General features: G+C 51.9%; 1 protein-coding gene and 1 long non-coding RNA gene across 2 annotated transcripts in view; one reads left to right on the forward strand and one right to left on the reverse strand.

Annotated features, from left to right (window-relative positions):
* LOC110402422 lies at positions 1-6,106 on the reverse strand. Its single transcript, XR_002441077.1, has 2 exons — positions 6,010-6,106; positions 1-2,091 (listed from the first exon to the last, which is right to left on the reverse strand). It is a non-coding gene; the product is annotated as an uncharacterized LOC110402422 (long non-coding RNA).
* Positions 2,098-23,165, forward strand: part of TNR (tenascin R) — a 27,292-nt gene continuing 6,224 nt past the window's right edge. The window contains exons 1-16 of the mRNA XM_021404476.1: positions 2,098-4,377; positions 6,806-7,282; positions 7,701-7,964; positions 8,859-8,974; positions 11,312-11,462; positions 13,595-13,864; positions 15,387-15,572; positions 17,587-17,676; positions 17,800-18,063; positions 18,688-18,954; positions 19,052-19,171; positions 19,650-19,793; positions 20,444-20,563; positions 20,835-20,978; positions 21,693-21,823; positions 22,644-22,776. Coding sequence (XP_021260151.1) covers positions 3,882-4,377; positions 6,806-7,282; positions 7,701-7,964; positions 8,859-8,974; positions 11,312-11,462; positions 13,595-13,864; positions 15,387-15,572; positions 17,587-17,676; positions 17,800-18,063; positions 18,688-18,954; positions 19,052-19,171; positions 19,650-19,793; positions 20,444-20,563; positions 20,835-20,978; positions 21,693-21,823; positions 22,644-22,776 — 3,373 coding nt within the window. The 5' untranslated portion in view covers positions 2,098-3,881. The remainder of the gene's footprint in view (positions 4,378-6,805; positions 7,283-7,700; positions 7,965-8,858; positions 8,975-11,311; positions 11,463-13,594; positions 13,865-15,386; positions 15,573-17,586; positions 17,677-17,799; positions 18,064-18,687; positions 18,955-19,051; positions 19,172-19,649; positions 19,794-20,443; positions 20,564-20,834; positions 20,979-21,692; positions 21,824-22,643; positions 22,777-23,165) is intronic.

Below are 23,165 nucleotides of genomic sequence, written 5' to 3' on the forward strand. Positions count from 1 at the left end.
ATCACCTCCAGCAAGATGCTCCCCAAAAACCAAGTGGTTTTTGCAGCTGTGCCATACCCACATCCATTGCGCATCATGGTTTGGGCTTGTCAAGGCCAGGTTTACAGGCAATAAACTAAGGGCTGCAGATGGTGCTCAGGGCCACAAAAATCTATAATTCAGGTGGATGCACTGCACAATGTATCAGGGCTTTTCACTTCCTCAACTGTAGGCCCCCAGGACACAAATCCTTGGTGAGGGGAGGACATCTGGGAGGTAGAGCGCTTTGCTGCTGCTGGAAGCAGCGCTCCTATGTTTTTCTCAGTTTTAGATTGTTTCCTTTTATTGAGCCCCACACATGTAAGCAGCAGCAGATTGATCATCTCACAGATCCCCAAAGCTGAAGTGCTTGGTGCTCACCCAACTTGAATTTGAACTTTAACTCACACTGGGCAGGCCCCAGATTCACCCACAAACCTGTTGTTAATGTGGCCTCTCTCCCTTGGTAGATAAGCTTTGAGACATACCTGCAGCCCCAAAATGCTCCCATGGCCCTGTTTATAATAATAAAAGAAAACAAAGAGAGATCTTCCTTAGCATTGTGCCACGGGGATGCACCCCTCTGCAGCATCACCACTGCCCAAAACCATTGAGTGGGGTGGGCAGAGTGGTGATGCCACCACTCACCCCCCAAGAAATGGGCACTTGGCAGCACCCCAAAGGCACCTGCCGTGATGGAGACCTGAGGGAGGACCTTATTTCATTCCTACCATCTAAGCTGCTCTGCGATGATCTTGCTTTGAAGCTCTGGCCCAGCTCCACACTGCTGGCTTGCAGCCACCATTCCTTCCCCACTGAACACGCACGAAAAAAATAAAAGCAGGGAGAGAGGCCAAGGAGCTCGCACTGAGCCTTGCACGCCAGTGAGTCAATCAAAGGCAGGCAGCGCTAATTAGTCCCCCTGCCTCCCCCTGTGCCTGGCCTCTCCGTCAGCTGGGGACAAGAGGAGTCAGCCAGGGCCACCAAGGGGCCGCAGAGGAGCCCGGAGTGGATGAAGATTGGGGGTTGCTGGTGGGCAATGCATACAGCCCCACTGAGCCAGGCTGGATCATGGGGTGTTGCACTGGGCCTGGTGGTACCAAAGTGGGAGAAGCCCCTGCATGGACCCCACCAGGACAGGGCCCCATCAGGGTGAAAGCATGCAACTGCTGCAAAGGACTTGGCTTCTGTTATTTTCCTTTGTGCTTAGTTGTGGCTAGCTTTGGCCAGTTAGCTCCAAATTACCACCAAGGGTGCACCCATCCCACCTCCATTGCTTCCTCCTGTTGTCAGAACTGCAGCCAGAGTCACTGTGAGGAGCAAAGGACATCACGCAGGTAAAAACCACAGGAGGTTCATGGTGTGTATCCACTACATCCTCTCTCTTGAGCAGAGGAACACTTACTTCTAATAGCTCAGATACCATTTTGCACAGGTGAGGAGCAGGACATATTATCTTTGAATCACTGGGCCTCCTGGGACAGCTTCTCCACAGCAAAGACACAGGTCCATAGGGAAGAAGAGAGACTATTTTCTTATTGTCAAAGTAGGCTGGCCACTTCACTCAGCCTTGGTCTTTTATTATCTTTCCAGTTCATCCCTGTCAGGGTGCTGGCATACGGTGGTGGTCCATTTTGTACAACTCTCTGCCACATCGGTTGTATACACACCACATCATCTGAGTCTTTGAGTTTGGTGTTATCATTCAAGTTAATTCCATACATCACCTCTACCACAGCCAGTACCCTCAAGATACCTTTCTCCATGGTGGTCCATTTACCTGAGTTAAACATCAAGTCTTCCTTGTAGGGATATCTTTCCCTCATGGCTTTCAAGAGCCAACACCATTGGGTGAAAGGCTGTGTCCCTCTCCATAGAAAGGGATCTCAGCTGCTTGGCTTCATTGCCCACTAAGTCCAGGCTGCTGGTCACACCATCTCAGCACTGGAGCATCCAGGTGGCAGCTCAGTCAACACTAAGAGTCAGACAGTTTCTGCCTCTTCCTCCTCTTCCAGCCTTTGTGATGGCCAGCAAGCCAAGTGGATAAAACCTCTTTGGTATGGAGGATGATGGCTGAAATATAAATATGGAGAGTGCTGGCAGGTGGATTATATCACACACCCACAAACTCACCCTGGCACCCACCATGTGCTTACAGTGGTGAAAGCAACCACTGTTGGCTGGAAACATATCTCATACTCTGTGCCACCCCCCATCTGAAAAGGCGGGGAGGTCACTCCACCTTGGAGCCATTTTATTTTATTTGCTTTGCCTGAAATCACAAAGAAAGAGAGAGAGAGAGAAAGCCTAGCAAAGCTCCATGTGTCTGCTCACAAGAGAGGCAGGCACTGAGCACGGAGCCTGGAAGAAACGTGCAGGAGGAACACTGCAGTAATATGGGATAATAACCCTGCAAAGACTGAGAGGCGGCTGAATAGCTGTATTTTCTGGAGCGCCATGGTATTGTAAGAGAAAAGCCAGTAAACAAATACTTTCACTGAGAAGCAGGGGAAGAGGGGGAGGCACGGTTGTCCCTCAAAGAGGAGTTTCAGAACAGGGGGATAGCAGTGAGAGAGGGGAACTGCTCATGATTATGGCCCTTGCAGACAGCAGTAAAGTCAGACCACAGCCAAGCAGCACACCACTATCCTCTCCCATCTCCAAAAACCCAAGCTTCATGGCCTGGAGGACACCAGACTGGCTCTGCACAAGGACATTGGTTCCTCAAGGCAGGTTTCATCCCAATGGGACCAGATCTCATCCATTCCTCCCCCAGGGCTTAAGACACTCCTGGGAAAACAAGATTCTGTTAGAGTCCCAGTGGCTGACCTCATCCATACTGGGGACCACCGACCTCCAAATGATGGGAGCAATACAATTGCAGCCCCAGCCTCACCTACCCACTCTATCCTGGGATGGATCAGGCAGTGATGCCTCATGGCAAACTGGCTGGTGGCAAGCACTGGTCAGCACACAACAGTCCCAGCAAGAGTAATGGGACCAAATCCATCCCCAGCACAAGTGGGCTGACATTGGTGGTTTTTGGCTGCAGATAATCATGTCCTTCGAGCCCAGATTGCTACCTGAGGACTTGCAATAGATACAGAAGTGAGAAGCTATCTATTTTCAAATCAAGGCAACTTTAACCCATAATCCAGAGCATGGGTAGGAGGTGAAGCCACTTCATCACAAGGGATTTGTCTGCTCAGAGCACAAACCTAAAGGAGCTCAAGCCTGCATGGTGTAATTTAACAGTGTTTTGCATTGAGGATGCTGTTCCTATAGCTACTGTAGGAAGCTTAGCAACCTCAGGCTCAGCTCCTGGGGCACCATGTGTGCTCATGGAGGTGTCCAGAGAAGAGTAGGGACACAGCATTTTCACCCATGCGTTGCCATCACTCACACATTGCAGGCACCCATGCTTTAACCCCTTATGCCCTATGCTCTGTGCTGATGTTGCACTGAATGCAGTAGCCACTGCATTTCTGCTGGAAACACAGGTACATCAGACTTTGTTAGTACCAAATCAACTGTAACTTTTAAAAATACTATAGGAATAAAATTCTTCTTCTATCATTGTTTGTCAGCTGGAGCCAGAACGCTGGGATTGCATGCTCTGGAGAAGGCCCATCTTCTCCTCCCAGCCCTGGGCTTTTCCCGGGGCTGCTTTGGGCTCTACCAAGGCCAATGAGACTGTGCGCGTGTAAAGCTGGCCCCACATCTCTCTAGACTACTTGCCTCTCTAACCTGAGTGCAGTGTCAGGTCTAACACTAACCACACTCCCTTTCCTCTTTGTCCACAGGTCCTCCGCACGCTTGGCCAGCCAAGGTTGGCTTAGAAGGCTCTTCCCTCTCTCAAGAAAATGGGGACTGACAGTGAAAACCCAGTCCTGAGAAACGTGCTCATCAGCTTCAACTTGCTGCTGCTGGGTGCTGTCCTGAAGCCATTTGAGTGCCGGCTGGAGGTGACAACAGAACCAGCCGAGAGGCCAGCAGTGGATGAGGAGGGGGGCCTGGCCAACTGCAGCCCACCCACCAAAGAGCAGCCCATGGTCTTCCATCACATCTACAACATCAACGTCCCCCTGGACAGCTGCTGCTCCTCCATGCTCAGGTCTTCGGCTGAGGAGGTGAGTTCAGAAGACGACAGGCTGGCGGAATACACGGAGCAGACCTCCGACAGCGAGAGCCAGGTCACCTTCACCCACAGGATAAACTTGCCCAAGCAGGCCTGTAAGTGCTCCACCTCCCTCCCGTCCCTGCAGGAGCTGCTGAGCAGGATTGAGATGCTGGAGAGGGAGGTCTCCATGCTCCGGGACCAATGCAACTCCAATTGCTGCCAAGAAAATGCAGCCACAGGTAGTAATGCAATGCTGTTAGCTCTCATGGGGGACTCAGGGCCCAAGCAAAAGGCAGGATAAATAAATACAGAACTGGCAATGCCACTCAGAGTAGCAATGGAGGAAAATGTAAAGCCACTGTGTCACGACTGTGCCATTACAGAGAAGCCTAGCTTAGGGCCTCCAAGACAGGGAATTTCCTGGGAGGGATTCAGTAACTTAAGCTCCCAAAGCACATCTGCTGTGGAAACCCCATAAGCAGAAGTGTATCCATTGGGCAGAGCTAAAATCCCATTACAAATAAAACTGTGGTTGATAAGGGGTGAGCTTCCCAATCTGTCCCCCCCAGCTCCTTGGGCCCTTTGCTGAGAATGGCCTTGGCTCCGCACAGCACTGCTTAGCAGCAACTATAACATCAGTGCATTATCAGCATTCTCCCAGAAGCAAAACATGCACTCTGAAGAAAACAGTTCCATCTCAGCTGGAACTAAGACATTGGTGAAGCTCTCAGAGTCCTCCCCCCCCCCCCCAAACAGGGTTTTTCCAGTAAAGGCGCCACTTAGTCCCTTTGTGATAGTGAGATAAGTGATAACAATGTGGGCTGTGAAAGGTTTGGGTTAGAGTCTGCTGTCCAGTAGCACAGGTGCTAGAAGACAGCTGGCCTCTGATCTCCCAGGTAACCCCTGAAAGGTGTTGTCTGGAAGGGCACCTCCTGGCTCCAGGCCTGGCTCAGTCCCACTCAGATACCCCCAGTGTGGCACCCATCAGCCGTGAGCTGAAAAGAGACTTGAAAACACCCTTGAAAGCCACGGCCGCGTGCACAGCAAGGGTTAAAGTTGAGTGGGAAGAGCAATGGGAAAAGCCTGATTTAAAGGAATTCATTTGAAACACCAATGGAACAATTTGGGTTGCTTGCAACATATGGAGCTGGTCCCATTAAACATTTATCACTAGTTGGAGTCTTCACTCAGACCGCAGGTGCGTGCCGAGGTAAAACTGGAGTAATTTCATTCATTTTACCCAAGCTGCTTTCAATTCACCACACTTGAAATTATAGCAGGATCCCTACCCCACAGCCTGAGGCACATCCCCAAGGAAAGAGCTGTCTTACAGCACACCTACAAGCATCCTCTCTCTTCCTTTGATAACTTAACTAGAGGCTGAGATCTGAAGAGAACCTGATAGCCATTCCCAGTGCTTGCAGTTTCTGGGGCGGGAAGCATCCTGCAAAGGAGCCCAGACCAGTCTGCCTGGCTTAGCACACTGCTAAGCCTTGCTATGCGAGTATCCATCAGTTATCATCCAGATAACTCACTTAGAATGAGAGGTTCAGTTAGGGGGATAAAAAGTCTCGCAACTTGTGGGCTTCATGGTGCAGAGGCTTCCTCAGGGTTGGAGGCAGCACTTAAAGGGTTCCACTCCTCCCTTATTTCATACAAGGAAGAGCAGGCAAAGCCAGCAAGGGAAGAATTAACCAGGCTGGTGTAAACCCAAAGCTGAAGCAACAAGTCCATGCTGTGGGGCAAAAGGTGGGAGGACTGGCAGCTGTAGTGACTGGAAAGATCAACACAATGGAAAAGGCATTGCAAAAGAGCTGGAAGGACAGGCATGACAGAAAGGTGCTACAAAGGAAAGGAAGTAGATCACTCACCTGTATCAGAAGATTCAGGATTTGCAAGGAAAGCTCCCCCAAGGAGGGATCTCCAGAAAGAGATGCTTCCTCAGTGGCAGTCAGCCCTTAAATGAGGCCTAAGAGGAGCCAGGCTCCAGCCCTTCTAGTCCCACTGTGAATTGCCTTCACCTGTGCTCCCAGGGCTGACTGGGCTTTTCTCCAGGTGCTCCATCAGTGGTTCAGGCCGTGACTCAGCAGTTCCCATACAGCAGCATCAGAGCAACTGGTGCCCTCATTCTCATGTGTTCCTCCTCACCCTGCTGAGCAAAGCAGGGACATCACAGGAGGTGGCCGTGTGCTCTCCCTGCTTTCCCACAGCCCTAGTGTGCCCAAACTCATGTGCAAACCAATGGCTCCATCTCAGCTGGAATCACCAGGATAGGGATGAATATTACATCTTTGGTCATAATACTGGGACATAATATTGGGATCTCTCAACTGTACAATGAAACATGAGAGGAGACGAGACAGCAGAGCCCACTGAGTCACGGCTGGTGCAGAGGGGTTGGCCAAGTAGCACTTTTTCCCTAGGGAAATACAGAGAAACTAAGAGGAGCTCTGGCATCCAGCAGGTCCACAGCCAGGAGCTGAGACTAGAGCTCCCACGCTGAGCCCCAGCGTGACCCACAATGAAACTATGCCTCAGCCAGCCCCAAAGCCACCAAATCCCGCAAGGCAGGAGAGCTCAGCCATAGGGAGGACCATCCCTGCCGCTAGCCCTCCATTCATACACCCTACACGGGACTCTGACCGCCCGTCCCACGTCGTTTTGCAGGACGCCTGGATTACACCTTACCGTGCAGCGGCCACGGGAACTTCAGCCTGGAGTCATGCCGCTGCGTCTGCAGCGAGGGCTGGGCGGGCAGCAACTGCTCAGAGCCACGATGCCCGCGGGGCTGCTCCAGCCGCGGGGTCTGCCTGGAGGGTCAGTGCGTCTGCGACAACGACTACGGCGGCGAGGACTGCTCCCAGCTCCGCTGCCCCGCCGGCTGCGGCTCCCGAGGGCTCTGCGTGGATGGAGAGTGCATCTGCGAGGAGGGCTTCGGTGGGGAGGACTGCTCTCAGCCCCGCTGCCCCCGTGACTGCTCAGGAAGGGGACACTGTGATAATGGCACCTGCGTGTGCGCCGAGGGCTATGCCGGGGAGGACTGCGGGTGGCTGAGGTGTCCCAACGCCTGCAGTGGACGAGGTGTCTGCCAGGATGGCCTCTGCGTCTGCGAGGATGGCTACGGAGGGCAGGACTGCTCGGCAGGTAGCAGGGGCGTGTGGGGGGAGTCAGACCTGTTTGCGTGAGGAAGGGACACAAAGTTCCCAGAGTCCCACAGGAGCACCACGCAGCGTGGGAGGAACCCATAGCTGGTGGAGCCCTTTGTGCTCAGGTCCCCTAGCTGGACTGCCTCCCTGTTGTTCCCATCCCCCAGAGATGTACAAAGGTTTGGGAAGCAAGCAAAAAGACATTGAGTTTTGTTCAAACATTGGTGGTGACCCATTGTTACAACAGCAGTACAAACAGGTTCTCCTGAGCCTTTGCCTTGCAATAAAACACGTGAGCACATAACCCCCAACCAAGAGCCCTTACCCATGTCCAACCACCAGACCCACACTCCCTCACCCAAGGCCAGAAGATAAGCCATGTATGTCCTGACGCTCTCCCTCTCTCTTCCCATCAGTGGCTCCTCCTGAAAACCTGCGCGTGACAGGGATCAGCGACGGCTCCATTGAGCTGGCATGGGACAGCCCCGGGGCAGCCACCGAGTACGTGGTATCATACCAGCCAGCAGGGCCAGGGGGATCCCAGCTCCAGCAGCGGGTTCCTGGGGACTGGAGCACCATCACCATCACGGAGCTGGAGCCAGGTGTTGCCTACAACATCAGCATCTACGCGGTCATCAGCGATGTCTTGAGCAGCCCTGTCACCACCAAGGTGACGACCAGTAAGTATCTGCTGCACTTGTCACTTGGTACCCCAGTAACCAGAGGTGACGCTCATCAGATGGCTGCAGAAGACAGCACTGGCCCAAATAATGAGGAACATTCACAGCAGCCTGTAAAGGTGCATCCATCTGATATTTGACCTATCCTATGATGGCTTTTCTGATACAACACACTGTCTTGCCACGGTGTCATGCAGCTTTCTCTAGCTAGCTCACATTTTCTGTAAAGACCTTCCGGCAGCAGAAAATTGAGAATTCAAAAAAAAAAAATACTGGGGATATGTTTACCCATATGTCTATCTGTATGGGGATAAAGGAGAGGTGGAAATGACTCTACTCTCTGCAGGAAGTCCCTGTTTGGGATGGAAAACCTGAATGGCTGAAAATCAAGGAAAATTTCAGTGCTTGCTTGAAGCCCCCAGAACATGCCCCAAAATATCTTATGTTTTTGTGATATGTCATACAAGTCACGGGTTCTGCTCCTTTTTCTGGATGGGCTCCCCAAGACAAATCCCCACAACACAGTAACGGCACAGCAAGAGGGAACGTTGCTGTGCATCATGAGGTTCTTAGTACCAGAGGAAAAAGGGAACAGCAGGCTGTGACAGCAGCCTCCAGAAAGCATCCTTGGGAAATTAAAGGCAGAGAGAGCAGGGGGAAAGCAAGTGATGCCAGTAGCCCTTTTGTAACGCCATCGCTCACCCTGTTGGCACGGTGTTACTGGGTGCAGTGCAGTGGGATGCTACATTGGAGAGCATCCCCTTCCTCTCCCTCCTGCACAAAAGGACAATGATGCTGCCAGCAGAGACCAGCAGGGCCCATTTCCATCACCCCAATAACACAATAGCTGCAGGGAGGTCGCCCCAGCCCTCACCACCTCCTGGTCCCTTCTAGACTTGGCCACGCCGCAGGGGCTGAAGTTCAAGACCATCACAGAGACGACCGTGGAGGTGCAGTGGGAGCCCTTCTCCTTCCCTTTCGATGGCTGGGAGATCAGCTTCATCCCCAAGGTACCGCTACCCCGCAGCACAGCATCGTGGCGTGCACCCTTAAGCCGCCCCAAGAAGGCCAGATCTCAGTGACCAGCCCTAAACTTACAGGGCTCCAGCATCCCCAGCCACATGCCCAGATAGTTCCTGCCACGCCATTTTAATCGCAGTGATGAGCAGGTAGAACTGGTGCCAGAAAAGATGAAAAAGATGAAAGTGTTGCCCTAAATATCGCCTATTTTCCATATGCAGTAACAAAAATTGTACGTCAAGTATTTCATCTATATTCATAATTTCTACACCATTTAGCCATAAGTATAGCTTCAATTGTATATGGAGCCTCTTTACAAGAGGCTTTCAATCCCCAGCAGTAAAAGAAATGCTGATTAAGGGCTCAATTATGCCATTTTCGCTTGTACAAAATCCTCGCTGGAGTCAGGCAGCTCTGGGCAGTAGGAACAGCAGAACTTGGCCCCAAAGTTTCCACAGCTCTCAACTGCAAAGTGTCATGAGACACAGCACAGCACAAAACAGGGGCCCGGGGGCCTGAGATAACTCATTCCCCACTTCCAAAAAGGGCTGGGAGCATCTTGGTGCAAAGTTTGATCCACAGATTGTGCCAGAAGCTGAAGTCTGGGTACGGCGGTTACAAAACCGAGAGCATCATGATTAGAATACAAAAATGCTGTATTTCAGGATGAAACGAAGTAATAGAATCATGGAATGGCTTAGGTTGGAAGGGACCTTAAAGATGATGTAGTCCCAACCCAATGGTGCAAAATAGGGCAATGCCAGGAGAAAACCATTGGAGCTTTTGGTCTAGTGTCAAACAAATCATGCATCATTCAAGCATTTCACTGATACTTGTTAATTAATCTCAGCACTATTCCCCCTGAAGCAGATAAATAGGTATAGACGAGTTTTGGGGTGAGGAATTTGTGGGATAGAAGCAAACGTCTCTCCCACAAGGACATCAGCAATAGGTTTTCCTCAAGCCAGCCCACTGAAGCAAGCTGTTGGCTTCTGTTTCCCTTTTTTAAGCTTAAAACCAGCAAGAAACATGTTGTGAATGAAACAAAGAGATAAAGTACAAAAGGAAGGCTGCTCCTCGGGCAGACTTTCAGGGATGGGAATGGTTGCAGCTCATAGGGCTTTCATTTTAGCACCGTCCATCAAGCGTGTGGTCTTGCATTGTGAAGATGCAGTTGTGCTCCTGCTGCTGAAATCGGGCTTACTCAAGTCTGTAATCAGCTTTGCCCCTGAAACAAGACAGAGGGTGCTGTCTCCCCGGCTGCCTGGAAGCCACTCTCATGGCTCGCTCGGACAGATGCAAAACCATTGCTGCACCCCAATTAAAAGCAAAACCCAAAAGGCAGCAATGAGAAAAACAAAATAGCATTAAAGTAGCCCTATTGCAAACAACCCCTTCCCTGTGGGCTTGCAAATTGAGGTCAAGCTGCCTTCCCAAAAACTGGGTGTGGGGACACTAATTTTGTCTTCGGTGTCCCCAAGGGGCATGCACACCCTCCACACCCCAAATGGTCCCCAGATAAAAGATCAGGGCAGTTATTGCATATCTGCTCACGCTGGCGGGCATAAAGGAAAGAGAAAGCAATGCAGGGATATTTGGGGCAATGAGAGCAGCTCCGCATGGCAATCAGTGAAAGGCTGGAGTGATGACAGACATAGAAAAGAAAATTAGGCAAGGTGAGATGGCAATTTATGGGTAAAATGGAAGATTTCCTGTTTAATGAGGAAAAGAGATGAATATGGATTGAGTGCTATGTGCACAGATTTGTTTAGCGTGTTATTAGTAAAGACAGAGGAAAGAAAAGATCCATTGTCCAAACACTGGCAGGGAAGGTGACATTTGCAGTTGCTTAAAAGACTTACATGCTTTTCAGAGCACAAAACAGAAAGTATAATGAACTCAATCGAGATATTTTAAAAGGAGGGGATTCCAAAATAAGGACGCGATGGTTTCACCCCTGCATGAAACATAGACGGCTCCTGGCACCTGGGTAGCAGCCATGCAGGCAAAAGGAGGCTTTGGTTTTATCTTTTCTGATCTGGAGAATATTCAGATGGCAAAACACAGCAAGGTGTGAGGCAGGAGAGGGGATGGGAGCATTTCCCAGCTCTACAGCTCAAGTGCTCCACATCTGGTGGGTGACTTTGCCCCAAGATCCTGCATCTCCATGATGAGTCGTGCTGGGGTGAGGACGTGATCTGGGGGTACGGGGCTGACTCAACACCTTGCCGTGCATCACTGCCCGTACTCCCCCAGAAAAAGCTTTTTCTGTTCTTTTTAAACCCATTCCTCCTTCCTGATGCCTTTTCTCCCCCCGTCCCCGGCAGAACAACGAGGGCGGTGTGATCGCCCAGCTCCCCAGCACCGTCACCACCTTCAACCAGACGGGGCTGAAGCCAGGAGAGGAGTACACCGTCACCGTGGTGGCTCTGAAGGACCAAGCCAGGAGCCCCCCAGCCTCTGACAGCATCTCCACCCGTGAGTGAGCCCGGCATCGGGCAGCGCATCCCGAGAACCTTAGCACCCCATAGCAAAATCAGCTCCAAACACAACATCTGCTGGGGCTAGAAAGCTGCCCAAGCCAGGCGCTGGGGCATCAGATACACGAAAGCGGTTTTCTTCATCCAGTATTCTCAATTTGAATGCTTAGCACAACCCAAATGGCCAAGCTACAGATGCATGGGAGCCACGGCTCTGGTCAGCTTGTACAGTATAGCTGCATGAATTCCTCTTCTCCGTTAATCTCACCCGGGGCACATTTGGGAGGCTGGACGCACCCAAGAAACAACTCTAAAAGTGCACTGCCTACTCATCTCCTCCGGATTAAAGCTCCCACCTGCTTCATACACGCCCTGTCCTCCCACCCATTCAGGCAAATCAGGCAGTGGGGCAGGGAGCCAGAAGCAGCTTGATGAAATTTGGTGTGTGTGAAAGAACGCAGTCCCCTCCTCACCAAGAGGATGTGGCAATGGGCAGAGCATGGGGAGTTGCTAATTTGGGGCTTTGGAGAGGAAGGGGTGGTATAAGGATGGTCCCTCCACTAGGCAGCCCCTCTCTGGCTGCAGATCTGAGCTTCCTCAGTACAGTCCTGCTGAGCTTGACACGGCTTAACAGAGACATCTCCTGGTCAAGGCAAACCTTTCCCTTTTCCTAGGAAGTCAGGGGAAAAAAAAGAGAGGCTGGTACATCACACTAAGCAGATGACTTTCGCAAGGTCATCTTCACCACCAACATGAAATGCACAGTTTGAAGGAGCCTTGGCCAAGCTGGACAGCCAGCTCCAACCTAAAATCTCTGCTTCCCAGCCATCCTTCCTCCTCTGTTGCTTTTTTTGTCCCCAGACCTCACTCCACTACCCCCAATTACCCCACGTGTTTGTTCCAACCTCCTTCATCCTTCCCACCCCTGCATATAGCCTCCAGGATTTACCACTCTGGGGCTCAGCTTTCAGCACACCCTTATTACATCATGACATTTCCAATATATGTCATGTAAAGGACATACGCAGCACAGCTCGAACTACAAGACCAGTGTGGTTTTTTCACCACCTTTTGGTCGCAGAAGAGATAAAACAGGCAGCCAGCACATCAGCAGTGCCATGGCACAGGAGCATCTGCCCATGTTGATGGTCCTGCTGGACTCAAAGCATCCCTCACGTGGGCTCTGAACCTGTGATGTCCCTTGACCAAGCACTGGAGGAGGAAGAAAGAGCCTAATTCTCTGCAAAATTAGAGTTAAAATGTCCTAAACATACCTCTCAGGTATGAATGCCTTAGCTAAAACCCCTTTATCTGATAGGGTTTGGTGGTGGACACCCTCCATTTCCCTGCTCCCAGCTGGTCATGAAGCCTCATCCACGCAGTTGCATTTTCCCCTCCCTCCCCAGCACTAACACGTCAGCAGCTCCAAGAGCTGATCCTGCAGCTTAGCTACAAAGTAGGAGCTGGCACTGATGCTGGAACATGTCTAGAGACTTTCTTCAGCTCCTGATGGTTGGATCAGTCCTTGGCCCTGTGTTATTTAACACATTGTCAACACCTTTCAAGAGCCATAATAGACAGAGTATCGTTGCTGATAAATTTTGCCAACCATAGAAAGGCCTGGAAAAGAGTAAATTGAGTGGAAAGAAGGAGATAGTCGATAAAAGCATTTTGAATGGCTTGAAGAGCCGGGCACAAAGGAAAACTGCATTTTTTCTATGCATCACCAAGTATGAGCAGTTATCTAGGAGCAAAGAAAACGGACCAGAGAGAAATGTAGGAGGTTTTATTCTGGGAGATGACTCCTGAATAAGACAGAGAGGAACTGTTGCCAGCACTCAGCTTGAGAAGGGCAGAAGTTGCATCGTGTCTGTAATCGGCATGCATCTGTAATGCTCTGCTCAAGAGAGGTGTCAGGAAAGTGGAGGGTCTGGAATAAGGCACTAGGAACCCACCATGACCAAGCTCCTGTGAGCGCTTTAGGTTGGAAAAATCAAGCCTCTTGCCCATGCCACCTCTAATTCACGCTGTTCTGAAGGCCGAGTGGCAGCTTGATGTCCCCATACCTGCTGCCCTTCCCCATCCAACTCTTCCCAGTTAACCACCCCTCCTTTCCCCCACCCTCTGCAGTCATCGACGGCCCGACGCAGATCCTGGTGCGGGACGTCTCCGACACAGTGGCCTTTGTGGAGTGGACGCCGCCGCGCGCCCGGGTGGACGCCATCCTGCTGAAGTACGGGCTGGCGGACGGGGAGGGCGGGAGGACCACCTTCCGCCTGCAGCCCCCCCTCAGCCAGTACTCCCTGCAGGCCCTGCGGCCCGGCGCCCGCTACCACCTCGCTGTCAGCGCCCTCCGGGGCGCCAACGAGAGCCAGCCGGCCCTCGCCCAGTTCACCACAGGTAGCTGGAGGAGCCGGTGAGGGGGCTGAATGCTGCGGAGTGGTGCGGTGGGTGGGTGGGAAAGACCTTCAAGAAAGACCTGGTCCAGCCGTCAGCCTGGCCTACCGAGCCCTCTACACTAACTCATGTTCCTTAGTGCCATGTCCACACATCCCTTGTCTATCTCCAGGGATGGAGACTCCCCCACTGACCTGGGAAGCCTGTTTTAGTGCTTGCCTACCCTCACCGTGAAGAAATTGTTCCTAATGCCCAACTGAAACCTTCCCTGGCACAACATGAGGCCATTTCTTCCTGCCCTATCGCTTGTCGCCCACTTCACTGCAATCATCATAGAATCATAGAATCGCAGAATGGGCTGGGTTGGAAGGGACCTCAAAGATCATCTAGTTCCAACCCCCTGTCATGGGCAGGGTTGCCAACCACTAAATCAGGCACCAGGTCAGTTTCCAGGGCCCCATCCAACCAATCTCTCATCAGGCTGCTGCAGAGAGTGATAGGATCTCCCTTCAGCCTCCTCTTCTCCAGACTAAACAATTCCACCCCCAAAATAGCAGTTTTCACCCTTAATGCCACCCACAGACCAGTGTGCATCAGGGAGGTCTGAGTTTAAGTCAGTGCTCCCATACCTGCTCAGCACTGAGAGCCAAGGCAGGCACATTGCCTGGAAAATCAGCAATCAGGCAGCTGGAATCAGCCCAGTTAAAAACATGGATATCTTATTTTACATCTTATATGAATAGCCTAACTGGTCAGTAAAATTTTAATTAATGTTAAGCCTGCAGATAGCTAACGGGTTTAATTTACCGTGCCATAAAGGAGGAGGTAGAGAGCATATATCAGTGCTATTTTATGGTATATAAATTACTTGTCATGTACATCACTGGTGGATACTAGGCTCCTATTACAATAACCACAACGTGTGAAATGTGTGTATATATCTTTGCAGATATATATATAGGATGAGATGTTCATTGCAATTGATTTGCTGAGTTGGCCTTCCTTGCTCTATTTCTAAAAGACAACATAAAAATCCCTCCTAAGCCCAGACCCAGAGCAGGAATTAATGCCCGCCTCCACCAATGCTCAGCAGCAGCCAGAGCCTGCCCTGCTCAAACCCATTGCTCTCAGGAGGCCATGGTACAGATCCGAGCAGGTTTAGCCTGCAGCCTCTGCAGCTCTAATAAAAGGTGTCAGTCCAGACAGTGTCTGAGCATGAACAAATCCGTAGAGATGCCCGAGGTCTTCTAGGAGAAGTTCAGGCCAGTGCTTGATGGCTTTATAGCACTGGTCTTGATGAGTTCATGAATGGCACCTCCAGGTCTGTGCTGAGCAGGGGGCGAGAGCAGATATCCCAGCCATGGGAATGTGCCACCTGTGTTCTCCTCACCACTTCTCAGCCATGACACAGCTCCCAGAGCCCAATGGCGAGGCCACAGAATCATAGAATCATTAAGGTTGGAAAGGACCTCTGAGATCTACTCAACCATGGAGAGACCATGCCTCCCTTCCTTGTGTTGCACAGAGATCGATGCCCCCAAGAACCTACGGGTGGGCTCACGGACCCCTGCCAGCCTCGAGCTCACGTGGGACAACAGCGAGGCAGAGGCACACAGCTACAGGGTGGTCTACAGCACCCTGGCTGGAGAGCACTACCACGAGGTTCTGGTGCCACGGGACACAGGCCCCACCACCCGGGCCACTCTTGCAGGTATGCCTGCACTACCTTCATCCTTATCTTCATCATCTTCATCTTTATTCTCACCCTCACACTCATCCCCATTCTCCCTGCAAGCCCAAAACCAGCTTGCCCTGGTGTTCCTTCTGTGAGCCTGGGTGATGCTAAGCTGGGAGCCAAGTGATGTCCTTTGGTGGGGCTGTCCCAAGGATCTAAAGCAGAGCTAGCAAGGGGCGGAGTAAGAATTGGGGAGAGGAAGACACTTTAGGTTGATCTAGAGAAAAACACTACTTCTCTTTTTACTTTTTTCCCCCCTGTTGAGACACTGATGCTCCATAGCCTGGTCTACCCAATTCCTTTCGCATTTTCCACATCATCACAAAGTAAACCCAAAACCAGGGGTGGCAATTCCAAGCAAGTCCCTCCAGCATCGCGTGGTCCAGGCTGGCACGTGGGTGCCACTGTGCTGTGCAAGCATGCAAGCACCTCCACATCCCACTGCCAGCCTCACCAGGAATGTCCCCAAACACACTTTGCATTAGCACCACGAAGAGCCATCCAAGATCTATTTTCCTTCTTCAGCTGCAGCTGGTTGCCTGCCAGATCTGCAGCTCAGGTGGCATTTTGGGGGCAAAAAAACCCAACACTTAACATATCGAAAAAAATATCATTCACTGAGCTTGAGACTTATCTGCATCTTCAGTATGGCACGGCACCAGGCCCTCCCGTGTTGTGTCAGGCTCAGACAACTCTGCCATATGGGCCTATAGGAACAAACATGTTCAGAGGGAAAGTCTAATGCAAAGTTACAGGCACCGCAGCACTGAGTCATGAGAAAGGCTGGAGGGCAGGAAAACGTTTAGAGCAGTTAGCTTGAAAAATGTGGTGTGTAAGAAAGAATGTAGTGGGGATAGTTTCTGCTGCACTCCTGAGTGGAGAAGTGGGACGGAGATGGATGAGGACAGCAGGAGATAGGGGTTCTGGTACTGGTCCCCTGTCCTCTAGAACATTTGGGGATAGATGAGATGATTTGCTGATGGCATGGGAGCTGCAGACAGCCTCTCTGTACCTTCATCACACACAATGTAGCCTTCTCTAGAGTTTCATCACCCCTGGTTCAGCCTGCTGGGGCAAATTTGCAGCTGCTGAGGACCTGGTGGGGTCCATGGCATAAAAGCCTTCATCTGCCCCCAAGAAACATGTCAAGGAAAGGTGCTGAGCAGAGCTTATTGAATATTTAAGCTTAAACATAGAGCAAATCTTGCCCTGCCCCCTAGGTCTCTTTTCAAAGATGAGAATTTGTAGAGCTGTCAGAAATATTGGTGATTTTTCCCTATCCAAGAGATGGGAGAGAAGAGGCTGGGTTGCAGGGCTCATGGCTTTCTCTGACCCAATGGGAAAGATCAACAGAGCATGAGGAGCAGAGAAATGAAGTTGTCAAAGGCCAAGCAGGAGTGACAGACCCAGGAGATGTTCCATGGAGATAGAGCAGCCACCAACAATAGGCTCAGACAAAAAGAGGTCGATTAGCTCGTTTCCCATTCCCCAGGTGAGAGGAACCACAGGACACGTCCTCCTCAAGGAACGTGCTTGAGTCAGCTCCCATCTAGGCTGTATGTTTACTAATTAACGTCCATTTCGTTTACCCTGCATAATTTATTTCTTTTTGAGACACCAACCCTGTGACAATATTTGAAGCTGAATCATTTCGGAAACAAATACAGCTACTTTATCCTTCCTGTCTCATTTTGCTCCCTCTCTCACGCACGATTTCTGTCTTGATGCCAGCAATTACAGCAGACCTCAGTAACGGCCTTTAAAAATTGGTTAGTTCTGAGCTACAGTAATCCCATTTCCCTGTCCAAAGGCATTTGGGAGCTTTTTTAATAGGCTTTCTACAGCACCCAGAGGAGCTGCGGGAGGGCTGGTGACTCTATAGGCACTCAGGAGTGTTCCCCTACCTCCAGCCATGGTGGGAGTCACTCTCCAAGACCACCAGCTGGGCACTGCTCTCATGCACCTCCGTGTCTTTTACTCCATCTGGCAGATCTGGTGCCAGGGACAGAATACGGCATTGGGATTTCAGCCGTGATGGACAGCCAGCAGAGCGTGCCAGCGACCATGAATGCCAGGACTGGTGAGTCTAGCCCCATTGCCTTCGGCCTCCAAACACAGCCATTTTCCATGGCCCCCCAGCTCCTATGACCTCTGAGGGACAACCCATGCATGGGGACAAATATCTGTAATACCCAACCCACAGAGCTTGATAGCCCCCGGGACCTCCTGGTGACAGCTTCCACAGAGACATCCATCTCACTGTCCTGGACCAAAGCCATGGGTCCCATTGACCACTACCGTGTCACCTTCACCCCTGCCTCGGGGATGGCCTCTGAGGTGACGGTGTCCCGTGACGAGTCGCAGCTCACCCTCTCTGAGCTGGAGCCAGGGACGGAGTATACCATCTCCATCATCGCTGAGAGGGGACGGCAGCAGAGCCTGGAGGCCACCGTGGATGCTTTCACAGGTAAGGAAAACCAAGTGGAGATGGGGCCAGGCACAGGGCACTACCCCAGTACCACTACTCCAGCAACAAAACTCATGAGACGAGGGATGAGAGCTCAGGGGCAATCCTTCCACATCAGAGCAGGTCCATGGACCTGAGAAGGGAGATGACCCTACCCCAGTGAAGGGGTCCTGCCCCTCTGGATGGTGGCACTGAACATGTTTACTTGGCTGGAGGCTCCCATAAGGAGGAGGCAGGGAAGACAGCACATGCTGTCCTCTGTGGTCTGAGTGGGCAGAAGGGAGAATCCAGGCCTTGAGGAGCCTCAGAAGTATCTCTGGGATGAAAAAAATCATGGTTGAGAAGGGCATGCAGCTCATCCCAATTGTAGCAGAATGTCCCCTCCACCCACCGCGTGGGGCTGGGATTGAACATGTTCGCAGTCTGAGCTGAGGAAAACACCATTTCCCCTTTCCAGTTCTGCCTCTGGATCCCAGCACAGATTCAGACCACTGGAGCACCCAGATGTGGGGCTTTGCCACCTGTCGTATGTCCCCTATGGACACCAGTGCATGATGCTGGGTACAAGCAAGAGTTTGGGAGCTGCAGACTGTGGGAGCTGCATCTGCTCTCTCTGGTTTACAGGGGTCCGGCCCATCACGCAGCTGCACTTCTCCCAGCTGACATCCTCCAGTGTGAACATCACGTGGAGCGATCCATCCCCACCTGCAGACAGCCTGGTCCTCACCTACAGCCCCCGGGATGAGGAGGCGGCACAGCAGCTGGCACTTGATGGCACCCGCAGGCATGCCAGCCTGACGGGCCTGCGGCCGTCTACGGAATACCTGGTGTCCCTGGTGGCTGTCCACGGTGCAATCAGCTCTGAGCCTGTCACAGGCTCCATCACGACAGGTACCCACTGGGTGTGAGACCCTGCCAAGAAGGCGGGTGGAGGGAGGGCGTGTGGACCTGCCTCCCGCAGCTGTGCTTTTTTGCTCCGTCTCACCAGGGATGGATGCACCAAAGGACCTCAGAGTGGGCAACATCACCCAGGACTCTATGGTCATCTACTGGAGCCCTCCTGTTGCCACCTTTGATCACTACAGGATATCCTACCGTGCCGCTGAAGGTAAGGGGTCAGACATTGTGAAGAGACCCTCCCTGCCATGCTGTACCGCAGGGTGCACATGGGGCTGGTCCTAAGTTAAGCAGAGGACTTCAACAGTGTCCCAACAGCTTTGGCCCATTTTGCTCTTACTTCTCTTTTCTCTTCTGGAAAATGTGTTGCATCAGCAGCTGCTGGGGTTGGGGAGCAGGGGCAGAGGTCTGTTCCACACCACTGCGTGACCCAAACCACAACCAGCACAGCAAGCCCTGCTCTCCTCCTGCACCCTCCTCTCCAACCCTTGAGCCCAGTTTTTGCCTATGATATTGAAAAGGCTGAGTCAGTAGAATGATGGGCACATGAGTGTCAACACACGGGCACAGAACATATTTGTTCCCGGTGTCAGCCCTGGGTTGTGGCACTGCCATCCCCTCCTAGGCAAACTCTGCACCTAGGGTCAGGGCCGGCCATGTCACCAAAGCCCTTGGCTCTGTCCTTGCAGGGAGGACAGACAGCACGGCCATCGGCAGCGATGCCACCGAGTACACCATCCGCCTTCTGCAGCCTGCCACCAAGTACGAGATCGGAGTGAAGAGTGTGCGGGGCCGGGAGGAGAGCGAGGTGGCCTCCATCACCACGTACACAGGTGGGAAGGGGCTCCTGGTGGCAGGCAGTGATCAAACTGGGCCATGTCCTGTCCTGGGGAAGGGCTGGCAGCCCCTACTGTTTCTGGCAATCAGACAGCCAAGAGCAAGTTGAACCTAATGGCATCCTGAGGTGAGCTTGGGACGATGAGTGAGACTCACAAGGACCCAGCGGGGACTTTCGAAGTATGTCTAAGCAAAGCTTTTCCTGTATATGCATGGCTTGTCATGGAAGGAGTGACAAATCTGTGTACCAGGCACAGGGAGGGTAGAGATGTGATGTGCTGGGCAACCATAACAACCTTTCCTAAAGGAAGTACAGGCTTCCAAAAATAATCCCTAGGGAAATACTTGTCAAAGCCCTGAAACAAACAGCATCTGTTACAAGAATAAAACCCTCTGCTATCCCCAGACTTGTCAAAACCTAAAAAACCTTACCTCCCCAGACTGTGTATCAGGAAAACAGTGGAAGGCAAACCCAGATAGCAGAGCAGTGCAAGCTACAACACGTTGCTCTCCAGCTAGGGCAGCAGTATCTCCTCTGTGGGTAAATGTCTGCCTGGGAAGAGAGGCAGGTCCACAGGAAGCCCTTCCAGCTCCTAGTCCAGGGTCCCTTAATGCACCTGACTCTCCAAATCTGTCCCCTGTGCAGCCATGGATGCCCCGCTGGGTGTCACCGCCACCAACATCACCCCCACCGAGGCACTGCTGCAGTGGAACCCACCGCTGATGGATGTGGAGAGCTACATCCTCGTCCTCACCCGCCACGCAGGTGTGCCGAAACCCCACACCCCTCTGCTGCAATATTTGCTAGGGCTCCATCTCAGCTTGCCTCCACCTCTCCCCCACCCCAAACCGGGGATCTTGGTGGTTTTCTATCCTGGAGGGAGCAGCGAAGGAGCCCGTGCCCTGGGAGGACAGTGGCTGGCGGGTGGTGGATCTGTACCCCCTCCCCAGGCACCAGCTCATCCTCTGGGCCCCATGGCATGTACCACTACCCAGCCTCATAGCATCTACCCTAACTCATCTCTTTTGGCTTACAGTTGCAGGAGAAACAATTCTGGTGGATGGAATCAACCAGGAGTACCAGCTGACCAACCTCCTGCCCAGCACCACTTACACGGTCGCCATGTATGCCACCAACGGGCCGCTCACCAGCCAGACCATCAGCACCAACTTCACAACCCGTACGTAGATTCCCACTCCTACACACCCCTCACCAGTCATCCACCCCTGGAGGAGAAGTCAGAAAGGCTGATGCTAAGCTCTCAATCCAAAAATGTCGATGTAGATGTGGCCAAGTGCTAAAGGGACACCCAAATACCAGTGCTAGGCACAACATGAGGACGGGATTACCGTTACTGCACACATTAGACATTGTTTTCCTACACCCATCAACATCTTTCTTTGATTTCCCTTGGGTTCAGGTTCCTGAGAAGATCTTTGACCAGGTCTTCTTCTTTCCAAGGGCCATAGTCTGGCTCTGGAACAGGCCATCAAGGTGAGCTGTGGAGTCTCCTTCTCTGGAGATATTCAAGCCCGCCTGGACACTTTCCTGGTGACCTACTCGAGGGAACCTGCTTTAGCACAGGGTTGGACTTGATGATCTCCAGTGGTCCTTTCCAACCCCACAATTCTGTGATTCCAAAGAGCATGGCAGACCCCATACCGCGTGCATTTCAGAGAGCATGCATAGGAAGGCACTTAGAGGGTTTGCATAGCTCTGTTCAAGGCTGGAGACTGGCAATCGGGGCTGGAAACTGTGGATGAGGATGGACTTTGGGCTGCAGCATGGAGCTGTGGGGCTGGATAACAGTCCAGCTAGTCAGGGAGCAGCTTAGAGCAGGGGGGGTGGTTGTGTGTGAGGACGTGCCCTTCCCTCGTGCCTATCCACTTTGCAGTTTTGGATCCTCCAACAAACCTGACTGCGAGTGAGGTCACCCGACGGAGTGCACTGCTCTCCTGGGTGCCTCCCATAGGAGACATTGAGAACTACGTCCTGACCTACAGATCAACTGACGGAAGTCGCAAGGTGAGTCCTCGTGGGAAAAGAGGCTCATTGAGTCCAGGCATAACACAACCATGGAGGAACGAGCAGAAGAAACTCATAAAACCAATAGAATTATACCCACTAGAGAATATACCTGGGAAGTCTGAAGGAACAGAAAAAATTCACAACTCATGAAACACAAACAAATTGAGGCAGGAGAAAATTTCCCAGTGAGTGGAGATGTTAGAAAGGTGAATTGCCTTTCTTGCAAAGAGGAAGGTAGGTACAGACAGCTAATTAATCCAGCAATACAATATATTTGATTATTTAACTATTGTGTCCATATCTGTCTGTCTGGAGGAACTGCTACAAACACTATCAGAAGTATGTCACTGCAAATCATCTCATTTCCTGGTGCAACTGGCTTGCAGCAGCCAGAGGATAACAGCTTTGCAGAGGTGTTCAATATAATGCTCTGTGGCATTGGCTGATGACCAGAAAAATTAACATGACAGGGATTGATGGAGCCAAAGCTGGCTGATAACCAGGCTTGGCCAGCTCTGCTCCTTACAATGCTCAGGAAATCTGTCATGCCCCACGCTGAAGGTGTGCAGATCCCAGCAATGTCAGTAGTTAGAGCACACAGACTGCATTTAAACCTCCAGTGTCCAAAGCAGTGAGCTCTCACCTGCACCATCCCAAAGCTGGACCTCACGCTGACTTAGCCCAGGGCTGTAAGCAGCTATGCAGCACCTTCAGCCAAGGGCTGCAGTAGTTTGTGGCTTCCCTTCCCTCCTCGCTTGCTCTTTATGCTCCCCATCGTTTCTCTCATCTGTTGCTCTTGGCATCTACCCATGTACAGGAGCTGATTGTGGATGCTGAGGACACGTGGATCCGCCTGGAGGGTCTTTCTGAGACCACCGAGTACACCGTGCGCCTGCAGGCTGCCCAAAACGCCATGCGGAGCGGCTTCATCTCCACCACATTCACCACGGGTGAGGACCCATACCACACCTGCTAGGCCAGGCAGGGCTTAGCCCATATCCTGTACTAATAGGCAGGGACCACTTTTATGGGCTTCCTGCCTCAGGCAGCATTTCACCAAGATCTACAGGTAGATTTACCCATGGTGTTGCTTTGCTAGAAGTTGATGGCCGAATGACCTATAGTATAAGCGCAATGCCCAACGCAGAGCAAGGGATTTTGAACATCAGACTAGGCACCACAGCCTCCCATTTCCACCAGGCTCTTTGCCTTGCACTTGCCACCCCACAAATGGATAACTAGAGGAAAGGACACACAGGCTGACAAAGTGCACCAACAGATATGGTCTTACAGTGAGTTGGGAAAGACCCAGCTGGGCTCCCCACAGGATCTGGTCTCA

Source organism: Numida meleagris, chromosome 7 (genome assembly GCF_002078875.1).
Source record: "Numida meleagris isolate 19003 breed g44 Domestic line chromosome 7, NumMel1.0, whole genome shotgun sequence".
NCBI classification, from domain to species: Eukaryota; Metazoa; Chordata; class Aves; order Galliformes; family Numididae; genus Numida; species Numida meleagris.